Source organism: Dama dama, chromosome 32 (genome assembly GCF_033118175.1).
Source record: "Dama dama isolate Ldn47 chromosome 32, ASM3311817v1, whole genome shotgun sequence".
NCBI lineage: Eukaryota > Metazoa > Chordata > Mammalia > Artiodactyla > Cervidae > Dama > Dama dama.
The window spans coordinates 39,858,712-39,874,992 of record NC_083712.1 but is presented as its reverse complement, the minus strand read 5'-3'; the positions used below and the strand labels follow the sequence as shown (position 1 = coordinate 39,874,992).

Below are 16,281 nucleotides of genomic sequence, written 5' to 3'. Positions count from 1 at the left end.
AACTAGAACACTTTCTAACACCATACACAAAAATAAACTCCAAATGGATTACAGATCTAAACATAAGACCAGAAACTATAAAACTCCTAGAGGAAAACATAGGCAAAACACTTCTGACATAAATCACAGCAGGATCCTCTATGACCCACCTCCCAGAGTAATGGAAATAAAAACAAAAATAAACAAATGGGACCTAACTAAACTTAAAAGCTTTTGCACAACAAAGGAAACTATAAGCAAGGTGAAAAGACAGCCTTCAGAATAGAAGAAAATAATAGCAAATGAAGAAACAGAAAAAGAATTAATCTCAAAAATATACAAGCAAATCCTGCAGCTCAATTCCAGAAAAATAAATGACCCAATCAAAAAATGGGTCAAAGAACTAAACAGACATTTATCCAAAGAAGACAGAAATGGCTAACAAACACATCAAAAGATGCCCAACATCGCTCATTATCAAAGAAATGCAAATCAAAACCACAATGAGGTACCATCTCACGCCAGTCAGAATGGCTGCTATCCAAAAGTCTACAAGCAATAAATGCTGGAGAGGGTGTGGAGAAAAGGGAACCCTCTTACACTGTAGGTGGGAATGCAAACTAGTACAGCCACTATGGAGAACAGTGTGGAGATTCCTTAAAAAACTGGAAACAGAACTACCATATGACCCAGCAATCCCACTTCTGGGCATATACACTGAGGAAACGAGAATTGAAAGAGACACGTGTATCCCAATGTTCATCACAGCACTGTTTACAATAGCCAGGACATGGAAGCAACCTAGATGCCCATCAGCAGACGAATGGATAAGAAAGCTGTGGTACATATATACAATGGAATATTACTCAGTCATTAAAAAGAATACATTTGAACCAGTTCTAATGAGGTAGATGAAACTGGAGCCTATTATACAGAGGGAAGTAAGTCAGAACAAAAAACACCAATACAGTATACTAACGCATATATATGGAATTTAGAAAGATGATAATGATAACTTGATACAAGACAGCAAAAGAGACACAGATGCATACAGCAGTGTTTTGGACTCTGGGAGAAGGCGATGGTGGGATGATTTGAGAAAATAGCATTGAAACATGTATATTATCATATGTGAAACAGATCGCCAGTTCAGGTTCGATGCATGAGACAAGGTGCTAAGGGCTGAGGGTGCTAAGGTGCACTGGGATGACCCTGAGGGATGGGATGGGGAGGGAGGTGGGAGGGGAGATTCAGAATGGAGAATATATGTACACCCATGGCTGACTCATGTCAATGTGTGGCAAAACCCACTACAATATTTTAAAGTAATTCAGTTCAGTTCAGTCGCTCAGTCGTGTCCGACTCTTTGCAACCCCATGGATCACAGCACGCCACGCCTCCCTGCCCATCACCAACTCCCGGAGTTTACTCAAACTCGTGTCCATCAAGTTGGTGATGCCATGCAGCCATCTCATCCTCTGTCATCCCCTTCTCCTCCTGGCCCCAATCCCTCCCAGCATCAGGGTTTTTTCCAATGAGTCAACTCTTCGCATGAGGTGGCCAAAGTATTGGAGTTTCAGCTTCAACATCAGTCCTTCCAATGAACATCCAGGACTGATATCCTTTAGGATAGACTGGTTGGATCTCCTTGCAGTCCAAGGGACTCTCAAGAGTCTTCTTCAGCAGCACAGTTCAAAAGCATCAATGCTTCGGTGCTCAGCTTTCTTTATAGTCCAACTCTCACATCCATACATGGCTACTGGAAAAACCATAGCCCTAACTAGACAGACCTTTGTTGACAAAGTAATGTCTCTGCTTTTTAATATGCTGTCTAGGTTGGTCATAACTTTTCTCCCAAGGAGTAGGCATCTTGTAATTTCAGGGCTGCAATCACCATCTGCAGTGATTCTGGAGCCAAGAAAAATATAGTCAGCCATTGTTTCCACTGTTTCCCCATCTATTTGCCATGAAGTGATGGGACCAGATGCCATGATCTTAGTTTTCTGAATGCTGAGCTTTAAACCAACTTTTTCACTCTCCTCTTTCACTTTCATCAAGAGGCTCTTTAGTTCTTCCTCACTTTCTGCCATAAGGGTGGTATCATCTGCATATCTGAGGTTACTGATATTTCTCCCAGCAATCAATTCCAGCTTGTGCTTCCTCCAGCCCAGCGTTTCTCATGATGTACTCTGCATAGAAGTTAAATAAGTAGGGTGGCAATATATAGCCTTGATGTACTCCTTTTCCTATTTGGAACCAATCTGTTCTTCCATGTCCAGTTCTAACTTTTGCTTCCTGACCTGCACACAGGTTTCTCAAGAGGCAGGCCAGGTGGTCTGGTATTCCCATCTCCTTCAGAATTTTCCACAGTTTATTGTGATCCACACAGTCAAAGGCTTTGGAATAGTCAATAAAGCAGAAATAGATGTTTTTCTGGAACTCTCTTGCTTTTTCAATGATCCAACAGATGTTGGCAATTTGATCTCTGGTTCCTTTGCCTTTTCGAAAACCAGCTTGCACATCTGGAAGTTCATGGTTCACGTACTGCCGAAGCCTGGCTTGGAGAATTTTAAGCATTACTTTACTAGCGTGTGAGAGTGCAATTGTGTGGTTGTTTGAACATTCTTTGGGATTGCCTTTCTTTGGGATTGGAATGAAAACTGACCTTTTCCAGTCCTGTGGCCACTACTGAATTTCCCAAATTTGCTGGCATATTGAGTGCAGCACTTTCACAGCATCATCTTTCAGGATTTGAAATAACTTAACTGGAATTCCATCACCTCTACTAGCTTTGTTTGTAGTGATGCTTCCTAAGGCCCACTTGACTTCACATTCCAGGATGTCTCACTCTAGGTGAGTGTGAGTGATCACACCATCATGATTATCTGGGTTGTAAAGATCTTTTTTGTACAGTTCTTCTGTGTATTCTTGCTACCTCTTAGTATCTTCTGCTTCTGTTAGGTTTCTACAATTTGTGTCCTTTATTGAGCCCATCTTTGCATGAAATGTTCCCTTGGTATCTCTAATTATCTTGAAGAGATCTCTAGTCTTTCCAATTCTATTGTTTTCCTCTCTTTCTTTCTTATCTCTCCTTGGTATTCTTTGGAACTCTGCATTCAAATGGGTATATCTTTCCTTTTCTCCTTTGCTTAATAAAAATAAGCTATCATTTCACTCTTGGCTATCATCAAAAAATCTACAAATAACAAACATTGGCAAGGATGTGGAGGAAAGGCAATCCTTGTTACTGCTGATGGGAAAGTAAACTGGTGCACATACTATGGAACACAATTGGAGGTCCCTCAAAAAACTAAAAATAGAACTACCATATGATCCAGCAATTCCATTCCAAGGTATATACCGGGGAAATAAAAAAAATTAATTTGAAAGAATACACACACCCCAGTGTTCACAGCAGCAGAATTTACAATAGCCAAGGCACGGAAACAATACAAATGCCCATCAAAAGATAATTGGGTTGAGAAGATGTGGTATATCAATACAATGAGATATAACCCATCCATAAAAAAGAAATGAATTTCTGCTATTTGCAGCCATAAGGATGAACCTAGAGAATATTATGCTTATGAGATGTCTGAAAAAGACAAATACTTATGATATCACTTATATGTGAAATCTTAAAAAATACAAATGAATGTATATGCAAAACAGAAGCAGACTCACAAACAGAATCACAGGCTTGTGGTCCCCAAAGGTCAAGGGAAACAGGGAGGGGCAAATCAGGGATATGGGATTAATAGATAAGATAGATAACAACAGAATAAGCATAGTAAGCATAATAACATAATAATAATTATATTAATTATTAATAAAAAATAAGCATAATAAGCATAACAACAGTATAGCATAGGAAATCACAGCCATCATCTTGTAATAACCTTATAATGGAAGATAAGCTGTGAAAATACTGAATATCTATGCAGTACACTTGAAACTATACAATACTGTGAAACAACTATACTTCAATAAAGAAAATACAACTGAAACTAATACAACATTGTAAAACAACAATAATTCATTAAATATATATCAGAATGAATAAAATTTTAAAAATAATAACAATTGTATACCTACTTTGTATGGTGACAGATGGTAACCAGACTTACTGTGGTAATCATTTCATAATGTATAAAAATACTGTATCCCTATAGAGTAGAGTACACCTAAAACTAATAGACTGTTATATATTAATTATAACCCAATAAACATGCTAAAAATAATAGGTTAAAAATTTTAATAGGCAAATAATTTAAAAGACATTTTGCCAAAAATTATTTAGATGGCTAGTAGCTTATGAAACATCATTTTTCATTAGAACAATGCAAATATAAGCTACAATGAGATACTACTACACATCCAATAGAATAACTTTAATCAAAACAGACATCAGGTGTTAACAAGCATGTGGGAAAACTGAAATCCTCATATATTGCTGATGAGAAATGTAACCTAGTAAGTCACTATGGAAAATAGTTTGTCAATTTCTTTAAATGATAAGCATAAACTTACCATATGACACAGCAAAGTCACTTTTAAAAATCTATTCTAGAGAAAGAAAACTATATGTCCATACATAAATATTCATAGCAGAATGATTCAAAACAGTCAATTTCTGAAAACAATCTTGAATTAAATCAGTAAATGGATAAACAAATGTATTATAAACATTTATTAATGAGCAAAAATTAAGGAAATATTGATAAATGTTGCAAAATGGATAAGCTTAGGTGAAAGAAGCCCAGTAGAAAGTCCAATAGTATCATGTTTCATTTTTATGAAATGTTTAGAAAATGCATAACTACAGAAACAGATCAGCAGTTGCCAAGGGCTGGGGATGAAAGCAGAGAGCTACACACAGGCAGGAAGGAACTTAAGGCAACAGACATGTTCTAAAACTGGATTATGGTAATGTTTACATAATTCATGTATTAATAATCATTGAGTTATACACTTACAATGGGTGAATTCTGTGGTGTCTAAATTACACCTCATTAAAACTGTTAAAAATAAAGTGTTATCAAAAGATTGGCCACTGGACTTCTCTGGGGGTCCAATGGTTAGGAATCTGCCTGCCAATGCAGGGGACTCGAGTTCGACCCCTAGTCGAGAGGATCCTACATGCCACAGAATAGCATGTTCCACAACTACTGAGCCACACTCTAGAGTCCACAAGCCACAACTACTGAGCCTGAGTGCTGCAACTACTGAAGCCCTAGAGCCTGGGCTCCACAACAAGAAAAGCCGCTGCAATGAGAAGCCCATGTATCACAACAGAGTAGCCCTTGCTTGTCGCAGCTGGTCCACGCACAGCAACAAAGACCCAGCACACTCAAAAATAGCTAACGGATTAAATTTTTTTAAACAAAGATCAATCACTTGTAAGCAAGGCATGCTGTCTTGTATTTCTTTATTTTTTAATCTCCTAAGGCTCTTAGCATATAGCTATGCACACAAGTCCAGAGAAATATCTGTTAAATAAATCAATAACTAAGATAAACTATCATCTTTCCAATAAAAATAACAGAATAATTGGCTTATACTCTCTGAAAACTGGTAAATGCAAGGGTAGAGATTAAGAAAGAATATTATACTTAAGACAGATTCTCCTTAGCAATTTTGGAGAAAATTATTCTCTTCATCTGAATCATCTAGATACCACTCAGATAAGACTCTAATTCTTTTACATTATATTCTCTCTTTGAACTTTTAAAAATTATTTTACCATGAGGAAATGACAAATGTTAGAAAAATTAGAACATTCTGATTTATACATTTGCTTTTACCATCAAAACTTTAAATTACTTGTCAGTAGTGATATTGGCTATTTATACTATAATGGAATTTATGTATTTCACTGCTATGTAATAAAAATAAGAAATTTCATATAACAGCATTAACTATGGGAAATCTCTTACATTTTCTACTTCTGAATTATCACTTGTATTTGCTTGGATTTTCTCTGGAAGTATGATTTGTAGAAATGAATTTTGAAAATCTGAAGAAAGAAAAAAACAGTTAATAACTGTGTCCTAAACTTGACTAAATATTTGTGCATGTTCTTTTATAAGACTTGCTTCTGCAAATATGAGTTATCACCTGTGTACTCCTATAAAAATATTGAAAACAATTTAAAAACAGATAGGAGAAATTTTCCTGGTAGTCCAGTGGCTAAGACTCCATGCTGCCAATACAGCAGGCCCGAGTCTGATCCCTAGTCAGGGAACTAGATCCCACATGCCTCAACTAAAGACCCTGCATGCCACAACAAAATCGAAGATCTCATGTGCTGCAACTAAGACTCAGTGCAGACAAATAAATAAATACTACAAACAGATAATATTACTACCTAAATAAAATTAAATCTATTATATAAAACAGATTACAAATATTCTAAATTAAGAGGAAAAAGAACATACAAATATAAGGCATCCAGAAAATAAGTGAAAAAGTCACAGATTTTTATGGTGAAAAACATTTACCAAAAAAAGGTGGGAAATCGGTAAAGTGTTATCACCAGCTAAGAAGTCTCAACAATTTTCTAGATAAGCTAAAGATGAAAGAGTGATAGTTGTTGAGAAATTCTAAAAAAATGCTAAAAAATTTCAGAAATCAGATGTGATAGATCCAACAGAAAGTATTCTCTCCCATGGATATACTTAGGAACTAACTCTAGACTTAGCCAAGTAACTTACTTTGGCCAATTAGACAATAAGAAACGTAAAACAAGCAAACCTGAAAAGAGATTATGCACTGTGGCTTGCCCTCTTACTGTCTTCGAATCTGAAACTGCATGTAAACAAGCCTGAGCAAGCCTACAGGAGGGTGCGGGACTATGTGAAAGGGGGCCAAGGCACCCTAGCTGAACACATTCCAACAGAGACCAGTGTGTGAGACCATCCTACACCATTCAGCTGCCAACCAACTCAGGAGCTGACAACAGCTGCAGGAAAAGAGTACAAATGAGCTGCAGATTAGCTAACCTGGTCCAAACCAGAACAACAGTCCCACTAAACCATAAAATAATGGGTTATGACAGAATATGTCATAGGTTCATAACAGAATAGCGACTGCTGAAGGTGAGGTTCAGTTTTAAATAGGGCTCACTGAGAAGAGAGCATTTGGACAAAGACCTGAAGAAGGTGAGGAGGGGAACAAATGAATATCTTGGCAGAACACTCCAGGAAGAAAAAATATCAAGTATTTAAGACTCTTGGAAGGAAATGCTTGGTGTGTTTGAAATGCCATAAGGAAGCAACAGTGGTTAGAGTAGCATGAGCAATGAGGAAAAGATTAAGAGATGAGGTCAGAGAGGAGGGAGATAAGCTGTTTGAGATCCTACAGGGCAAAACAGGTCAGAGGTAGGGCTTTAATTTTTATTCTTGGAGACATAAGAAACCACTGGAAGATTTTGAGCAGAGAGACATGATCTGACTTAGATTTTAACTGAAGGATGATATATTAATTATCTATTGCTGCATAACAAATTATCCCCAAATTTAGCAGCTTAAAACAATAAACACTTATTAATCCCTATGGTCCTTGGGTCAGGCATCTGGGCAGAGCTTAACTGAATGCCTCTGGTTCAGTGTCTCTAGCAACACTGCAATCAAAGTGTCAGCCAGCGCTGCAACCATTTCAAGGCTTGACTAGCACAGGATCCACTTCAAAGTTCATGCACTTAACTGATGGCAGGCCTTGGGTCTTTCCAGGCTGTTAATGAGAAATCTCAAAAGACCTCTCCATAAGGATACTCACAATAACACAACTTACTTCCCCCAGAATAAGGGATCAGAAAAAGAGATTGCATGCTCGCTTTGGCGGCACATATACTAAAATTGGAACAGAAAAAGAGATTGAAAGTGAGCACCCAGGAAAAAGACACGGTCTTCCTGTATTCTAATCTCAGAAAAGATATCCATTGACCACATTTTATTCACTAGAAACAAATCATAAAACATAGCTTACATTTAAGAGGAGGGGATTACACAAAGGCATGAGTCCCAGGATGTGAGAAACATTGGTAATCATCTCATAGGCTGCCTAAGGAGTGCAAGAGAAGAAATATAAATTCGGAATTATCAGTTATCAACATGTTACTAAAAGCCAGACACTAAATAAAATGGAGTAGGGAGGAGCCAATTCAGTGAGTGTGTATTTTGGATGCTGATTCAAGCAATGTGTGGGCATTATTTCTTGGTGATTACAAACTGTAGGGAAAATTATTACACTCATGAAACAATTGAAAATTTGGACACAGACTGAACATTGGATGATATAAGAAACTGTCATTAATTTCTAAGCCATGATCATGATACTGTGTTTATATTTCAAACTTATATTTTTGTCATTTAGAAAAAAATACTTAAAATATTTAGATATAAAATTATATAATATCTATAATTTGCTTAATAGAGGAAGTGGTAGGGAACATAAAACTGAAGCAGAATTAGCCAAAAGTTAATAATTGTTGAGCCTGTTCTTAGATATGACACTAAAATCATAAGCAAAAGAAAAATATATATATATACACATATATTAGATCCTATCATCAAAACTTAAAACTTTTGTGAGTCATGGAATACTCGCAAGACAGTGAAGACAACCTACAGCATGAGAAAAAAATATCTGCAAATCACTTGACTGAAGGTCTAGTATCCAGAATATAAGAGGAACTCTTGTAACTCAACAACAAAACAACCTAATTTTTAAAATGGGCAAAGAACTTGTGAATACTCAATTCTCCAAAAAAGATATACAAATGCCCAATACATATTAAAAGATATTCAATGTCACTAATCATCAGGGGAACACAAATCAAAGCTACGAAGAGATACCATGTAATAACCATTCAGTTCAGTTCAGTTCAGTCACTCAGTCGTGTCCAACTCTTTGCGACCCCATGAATCGCAGCACACCAGGCCTCCCTGTCCATCACCGAGTCGGTGATGCCATCCAGCCATCTCATCCTCTGTCGTCCCCTTCTCCTCCTGCCCCCAAACCCTCCCAGCATCAGGGTCTTTTCCAATGAGTCAACTCTTCGCATGAGGTGGCCAAAGTATTGGAGTTTCAGCTTCAGCATCAGTCCTTCATAACCATTAGGAAGACTATAATCATTACAAATAAAATAACATGTATTAGGAAGAATGTGGAGAAACTGGAACCCTTGTTCACTACTGGCAGAAATGCAAAATTGTGCAGTCAGTACAGAAAACAATATAAATTTCAAGTTAAACATAGGGCTTCCCTGGTGGTCCAGTGGTTAAGAATGCACATAGCAATGCATGGGACACTGGTTTGATCCCTGGTCCAGGAAGATCCCACACGCCAAGGGGCAACCAAGCCCCTGCACTACAATTATTGAGCCAGTCCTCTAGAGCCAGGAGCCACTACTAATGAAGCCCACTTGCCCTAGAGCCCATGTTCTGCAACAAGAGAAGCCATTGCAAAGAAAAGCCCACGCACCACAACAAAGAGTAACCCCCACTCTCTGAAACTAGACAAAAAATCCGCATGCAGCAATGAAGACACGGTGCAGCCAAAAATAAATAAATAAATAATTTTTTTTAAGCTAAATATAGAATCACTGCATGATCCAGCAACTCTACTTTTGGATATATAAATCTATACAAAGAATTAAAAGCAGGGATTCAAATAAGTATATGGCATACATGTTCATAATAGCTGTATGCATAATATCCAAAAGGTAGAAGCAACTTAAGTATTCATCAACAGATGAATGGATAAATAAAATGAAATATGTATTTTCCATATGTATTTCAAACAAAGGAATGTTACCCACACTTTCAAAATAGAAAATTCTGACACATGCAACAAGCTGGATAAACCGTGAGGGCATTATACTAAGTGAAATAAGCGAGTCACAAAAAAGAAAAATACTGCATAACTGCACTTACATGAGGAAACCAGAGCAGGCAAATCCATAGAGACAGAAAGTAAAATTGTGGTTGCCAAGAGCCGAGGGAAGCAAAAAAATGAGGAATTAGTGTTAAATAGGTACTGAGTTGCAGCTTGGGAAGATTAAAAAAATGTTCTGGAAATGGATGACAGTGACGGCACAACAAAGTGAATGTACCTAATGCCACTGAACTGTACACTTAAAAATGGTTAGAATGAGTAAAAAATAGAAATCAGAGAGCTGAAGCATACAATAATAGAACTGAAATTTTCAATAGAGGGGTTCAACAGCAGACTAGATCAAGTGAAAGAAAGGATCAGAAAGCCTGTAGACAGATCAAGAGAATTCATCTAATCAGAGGAGCAAAATATTTTTTACAAATGAAAGAAAGAATGAAATGAATGAAAAAGAGTGAAGACAGATTCATGGATATATGGGACACAATCAAGCAGAGCAGTATACACATTATAGAAGTCATAGAAGGAAAAGAAGTCAGGGTGGAGGGCAGAACTTATTCAAAGAGGTAATGACTGAAAATTTCTCTTACCTGGGGTAAAAAAAATTAACATCCAAATCTAGAAAGCCAAAAGAAAGTCAAAAAAGGAATTCAAAGAGAAATTACACTGACATACATTGTAACTGCCCAAAAGTAGAGACAAAGACAAACTCTCAAAAAGCAGCAAGAGAAACACAAAATGTTATGTACAAGCAGACTCCCATAAGACTATCAGTGGATTTTTCAGTGAAACCTTGCAGACCAGAATCGAGTGGGATAATACATTCAATATATAGTACTGAAAGAAAAAAATTCCACCTAAGAATACCATGCCCAGCAAAGCTGTCCTTCAGAATTGAAGGAAAGATAAATAATTTCTAAACAAAAGTTAAAGGAGAATGGCCTCACAAGAAATGTTACAGTTCTCTGTACTGAAACAAAAGCACATTAATTCATAACAGAAAAATATATAAAAGTATAAAACCTAAGGTAAAGCTGGGAAAAAAGAGAATCTATAAAAATAAAGGGAAAACTGAATACAGATGTTTTAATTAGCTTCTACTTAAAAAAGCAAATATGCAATATCAGTGAAAACCATTACTTGTTTAATGGGTATAGGGCTTCAGTTTTGCAAAATGAAAAGGCTCCCAGAGAGATGTTATAGAACAACATGAATATACTCACCACTGCTGAAGTATACACTTAAAAATTGTTAAGACAGCAAATTTGCAGCATAACAGGCTAATATACAAATGTCATTCACTTTCTATACACCAGAAATGAGCATTGGAATTTGAAATTAAAAACACAATGTCATGTATATTAGCATCCCCAAAAGTTAAATACTTAGCTATAAATCTAGTGAAATATGAGTAAGATCTCTATGAGGAAAACTACAAAACTTTGATGACAAATAGCAAACAAAAAGTTCAAAATGGATATTGTCAAAATGTCGATCCTTTCCCAACTTGTTCTATAGATTCAGTGCAATCCCAATCAAAATCCCACCATGGTATTTTGTGGTTATCAATAAACTGACTCTAAAATTTATAAGAGGCAAAAGATCCCAAATAATAAACTCAATACTGAAGAAGAAGAAAATCAAACGACTGTCACTATGTGACTTAAAGACTTATAGTAAAGCTCCAGTAATCAAGATAGTGTAATTTTGGCAAGAGAACACACAAATAGGTCAATTAAACAGAACAGAGATCCCAGAAAAGTACCTATATAAATACAATCAATTGATCTCTGACATAGGAAAAGGCAACATAATGGAGCAAAGATAGTCTTTGAAAAATGATACTATAACAAATGGATTTCCAAATGCAAAACAAATAATCTAGACACAGGCTTTAACACTTCATAAAAATTAACCTAAAATGGATCATAGATCTAAATGTAAAATGCAAAATTATAAAACTCCTAGAAGACGGAAACTAGATGACCATTGGTAAGGCAATGACTTCTTAGATACAACACCAAAGACATGATGCATGAGAAAATAATTGATAAGCTGGACTTCATTAAAATTAAAAACTTTTGCTCTGTCAAGAGAAAGACACTGTCAAGAGAATGAGAAGTTACAAACTAGGAGAAAAACATCTGCAAAAGTCACACCTGATAAAAAACTGTTATCTAAAATATACAAGGATCTCTTAAAGCTCAACAATAACAAAAAAAAAAAAAACCCAACTTTAGAATGGGTAAAATACCTGAAGAGACACCTCATCAAAGAAGATATATAGATGGCAAATAAGAAGAAGAGTAATGTTCTATATCATATGTCACTAGAGACTACGACATTATATAGTCATAGAGACTATGACCATTCTATACCTATTAGAATGGCCAAACTGAAGAACACTGACAATACAAAATGCTGGCAAAGATGTGAAGTAACAGGAACTCTCATTCACTGCTGATGGGACTATAAAATGGCACAGCCACTTTGGAGAATAGTTTACAAAACTAAATATATTCTTATCATATGATCCAGCAAAAACATTCCTTGGTATCTACCCAAAAGGAGTTGAAATCTTATGTCCAAACAAAAACTTGTACACAGATATTTACAGTAGCTTCATTCTTAACTACCAAAACTTGAAAGCAACCAAGATGTCTTTTACTGGGTAAATGGATAAATACACTGGTATATACAGACAATGGACTATCACTCAGCGTTACAAAAAAATAAGCTATAGAGCCCTAGGAAGACATGAAAGAACAATAAATGCATATTACTAAATGAAAGAAGCCAATCTGAAAGGACAGCATACTGTAAGATTTCGACCATATGACATTATGGAAAAGGTAAAACTGATGGAAACAGTAAAAAGATCAGTGGTTGTCAGGACTTAGGGGGAAGGGAGAGATGAATCAGTGAAACACAGGGGATTTTTAGGGCAGGGAAATTAGTGGATACATGTCATTATATATTTGTCAAAATCCATAGAATGTACATCAAAAGTGAACCCTAAGGTGAACTATAAATTTTGGGTGATAATGATGTATCAGTGTGGGATCATAAATTATAACAAATATACCACTGCAGTTGCAGGATGTCTATAGCAGAGACTGTACACATGTGGGGACAAGGGAGTATATGGGAAAATTCTGTACCTTTCAGTTTTGCTATGGACCTAAAACACTCTAAAAATAAAGATCATTCATTTTTTAAAATGGTTGAAGATGGCAAATTTTATGTTTTTTATATTTTATCACAATTTAAAATAATTTAAAAACAAAGATAACACATTTTTTTAAACGGGTGAAATATTCAGTAAAGTTCAAAATAGACCAATGGATTTTAACATATTACAAAAAGTTCATTCCACATTGTAACTAACCTTTACCATTTATCAAGTGTGTATTTGGTGTAGCAGCCAAAGGGGAATACTGGTAACTATCTGAAAAGGCTCACAAAATACTTCTCCCTTTCCCAACCACATATATTTCAAATAAAACACTTAGCAACAGATCAAATGCAGAAGTAGATCTGAGAATCTAGCTGTCATCTATTAAGCCAAACCTTTTAAGTAGATTCACAACACCACTCTAAATTCTTTGTTTTGGAAAATAGAGTTTTCATTTTTAAATGTGTTACTTACATTAACATATAATAGGTCTATTACTGTAACTGGCCAGGACCCTATGGGTCTGCCCAGGACAGACCTCCCCTCCATGTCTTCTGCCTACCTCTGTCTACAGAAAAACTGTAGCCAAAGAACAAATTTAATCAGAGAATGGGGGTGGGGGGGGTGGAAATACAAAAGCAAAGTAGCCAAGCAAGAGAAAATAATAATAATTCAGCCATTAAAAAAGGTCAAGGACCTTCAGTTCCTCTTCAAGAGCTAGAGATAATATTCTGAGCTGTAGATAATATCCTTTGAGTGGTTTTGTAGCGCCTGAAACTCCCACCAGGTGGCAGAAGTTAACGCGATGACCAGACCGTAGACATGACATAAGCGGCTCCATCTTGCACAATTCCAAGAACTGACATTTTTTGTATTGCAGGACAAACTATTATTGTACACAGGGCAAGTTATTTTACTGGAGCAGATTATATCTGAGGAAAGTCAGTTTTTTGGAGTCTGAGTTCATGAAGTTTTTGGAGTGCTTTTGAAAGCAAAAATTCTGAGGTACTGCATAACATAACTACAAAAAGGGGAGACCCCCCCCCCCCCCCCCCATTTCAGATTTAGAGTCAGGGCATCAGAGATTTGTCCTTGAGCTTATTAAAAATCACCTTCCTTCCTCAGGAGTCCCTTCCCTATGCCTACGCAGCGCCTAAAAACGGCCCGGTTCCCTGGTGGGCAAAAGAAACCACCAAAAACGAGGAAAGGGACTTGAGAGTCCAGTTGCCACGCAGTGTGACCCAAACAGGTTACGCGTGTAAAGAAGGAAAAGAAAAACCTTCTCACTCCCCACACCGGAGTCACAGGGCATCATCCATGGGCTTACCGGGTCTTGACGTTAGCAAGCCACGGAGACCCGCTAGCCACATCATTAAGCGGAACATGGTGTGACTTCTGGGCTTTTTTTGAGAGGACACTGAGCCCTGCGACCGTTGGCCTTTGGTGAGCCGCGCTCTCGCGAGGCTACCTACGAGAGAGCCGGGTACTCAGCGCCCCGCCCACCAGTCGCCTGAGGGGCGCGCCGGCTCTCCGCTCCTTGCGTTCTGGCCTCTGTAGCGCTCTTTTACGGACAGCCCGCCCTTCTCAACGGCCCAGTGCCCCCACTCCAACTCCCAGTTCATCTGAAGGTACCAGACCACCCCAGCCCTCTCCGTCGCGGTCATCGTCCTCCCACAAACCTTTTGCTTCTTGTCAGTCAGTTCAGTTCAGTCGCTCAGTCGTGTCCGACTCTTTGCGACCCCATGAATCGCAGCACGCCAGGCCTCCCTGTCCATCACCAACTCCCGGAGTCCACCCAAACCCATGTCCATCAAGTCGGTGATGCTATCCAGCCATCTCATCCTCTGTCGACCCCTTCTCCTCCTGCCCCCAATCCTCCCCAGCATTAGGGTCTTTTCCAGTGAGTCAACTCGTCGCATGAGGTGGCCAAAGTATTGGAGTTTCAGCTTCAACATCAGCCCTTCCAATGGACACCCGGGACTAATGGACTGATTGGATCTCCTTGCAGTCCAAGGGACTCTCGAGTCTTCTCCAACACCACACTTCAAAAGGATCAATTCTTCCGGGCTCAGCTTTCTTCATAGTACAACTCTCACATCCATACATGACCACTGGAAAAACCACAGCCTTGACCGGACGGACCTTTGTTGGCAAAGTAATGTCTCTGCTTTTTAATATGCTATCTAGGTTGGTCATAACTTTCCTTCCAAGGAGTAAGCATCTTTTAATTTCATGGCTGTAATCACCATCTGCAGTGATTTTGGAGCCCAAAAAAATTTAATTATTTTCAAATCCCAAAGAACAAGTTATCTCTCACATCGATTAACAGAATGGCAGGTACACACACAAACGAAAAGGTCCTGTGGGAACAGAAAATTCACTTGGAGAAACCCCACATCTAAACTCACAGTGGAGATGCGATTTTACGGACACAAAGGCTTTCAACAGGGTTATTTCAGCCTGAAAAAGAACGGAATGAGCAGAAACATGGCAATGAAAACAGTTGGCCTCTCCGTATGCACAGGGAGATTGGTTCCAGCACCCCCCGTGGATACCAAAGTGCCCAGATGCTCAAGTCCCAAAATTGGCCCTCTGGTTTCCATCTCTGCAGTTTCAACCAACCATGGATACTGAACTGTTTTGCCACTTGCTGTTGGTTGAATCCACGGATGCGAGCCTGCAGATACAGAGTGTCACTGTATTTTTATTGGAATTAAAAAATCGCTTGTAGGTGAATCTGTGCAGTTCAAACCCACCTGGTTCAAGGGTCAATAGTATACACATAGCTTGCACCTCAACAGGAACAACCAATGCTATACTAACACTTATTTTTGGGTGTTGTTGAGCCAAAAGCTAGTTTCACCTCGCTTCACGGTATTAGAACGGTTATAGTAAATGCTTTGACTTGTTAATTGGTGCTAAATATTTTTAATGAATTTTCAGTATCCCATTTGTTTTCCCCTCCTTACTCTTTCCTGTTTAAATCTTTTAAAAAGCAGATTTTACATTATTCTTATTTATGTATATGGCTCTATAATGGAAGGCATGTCCCATCCAGAATTTATATGTCACATGATCTAATATGGTACCTCCAAGATAGTAGTTTCAGTAAATATTTATAGACTTTTATAAAATCTGATCTGTGCTTAGAAAGCCTGGATTGTGCTTAACTATATGGTTAGTAGACCCAGGCATTTGCCTGACAGAAAGGGAAAATGTAATATCTTGAACAA

At 37.7% G+C, this 16,281-nt stretch overlaps 1 protein-coding gene across 1 annotated transcript in view; it reads right to left on the bottom strand.

The window, feature by feature from the left end:
* Positions 1 to 14,538, bottom strand: part of LOC133050380 (disintegrin and metalloproteinase domain-containing protein 32-like) — a 145,849-nt gene extending 131,311 nt beyond the window's left edge. Inside the window, exons 1-2 of the mRNA XM_061134531.1 lie at positions 14,376 to 14,538; positions 5,916 to 5,995 (exon numbers count right to left, since the gene is read on the bottom strand). Of these exons, the coding sequence (XP_060990514.1) occupies positions 5,916 to 5,995; positions 14,376 to 14,433 (138 nt within the window). The 5' untranslated portion in view covers positions 14,434 to 14,538. The remainder of the gene's footprint in view (positions 1 to 5,915; positions 5,996 to 14,375) is intronic.
* Between the last annotated feature and the right edge of the window lie 1,743 nt (positions 14,539 to 16,281).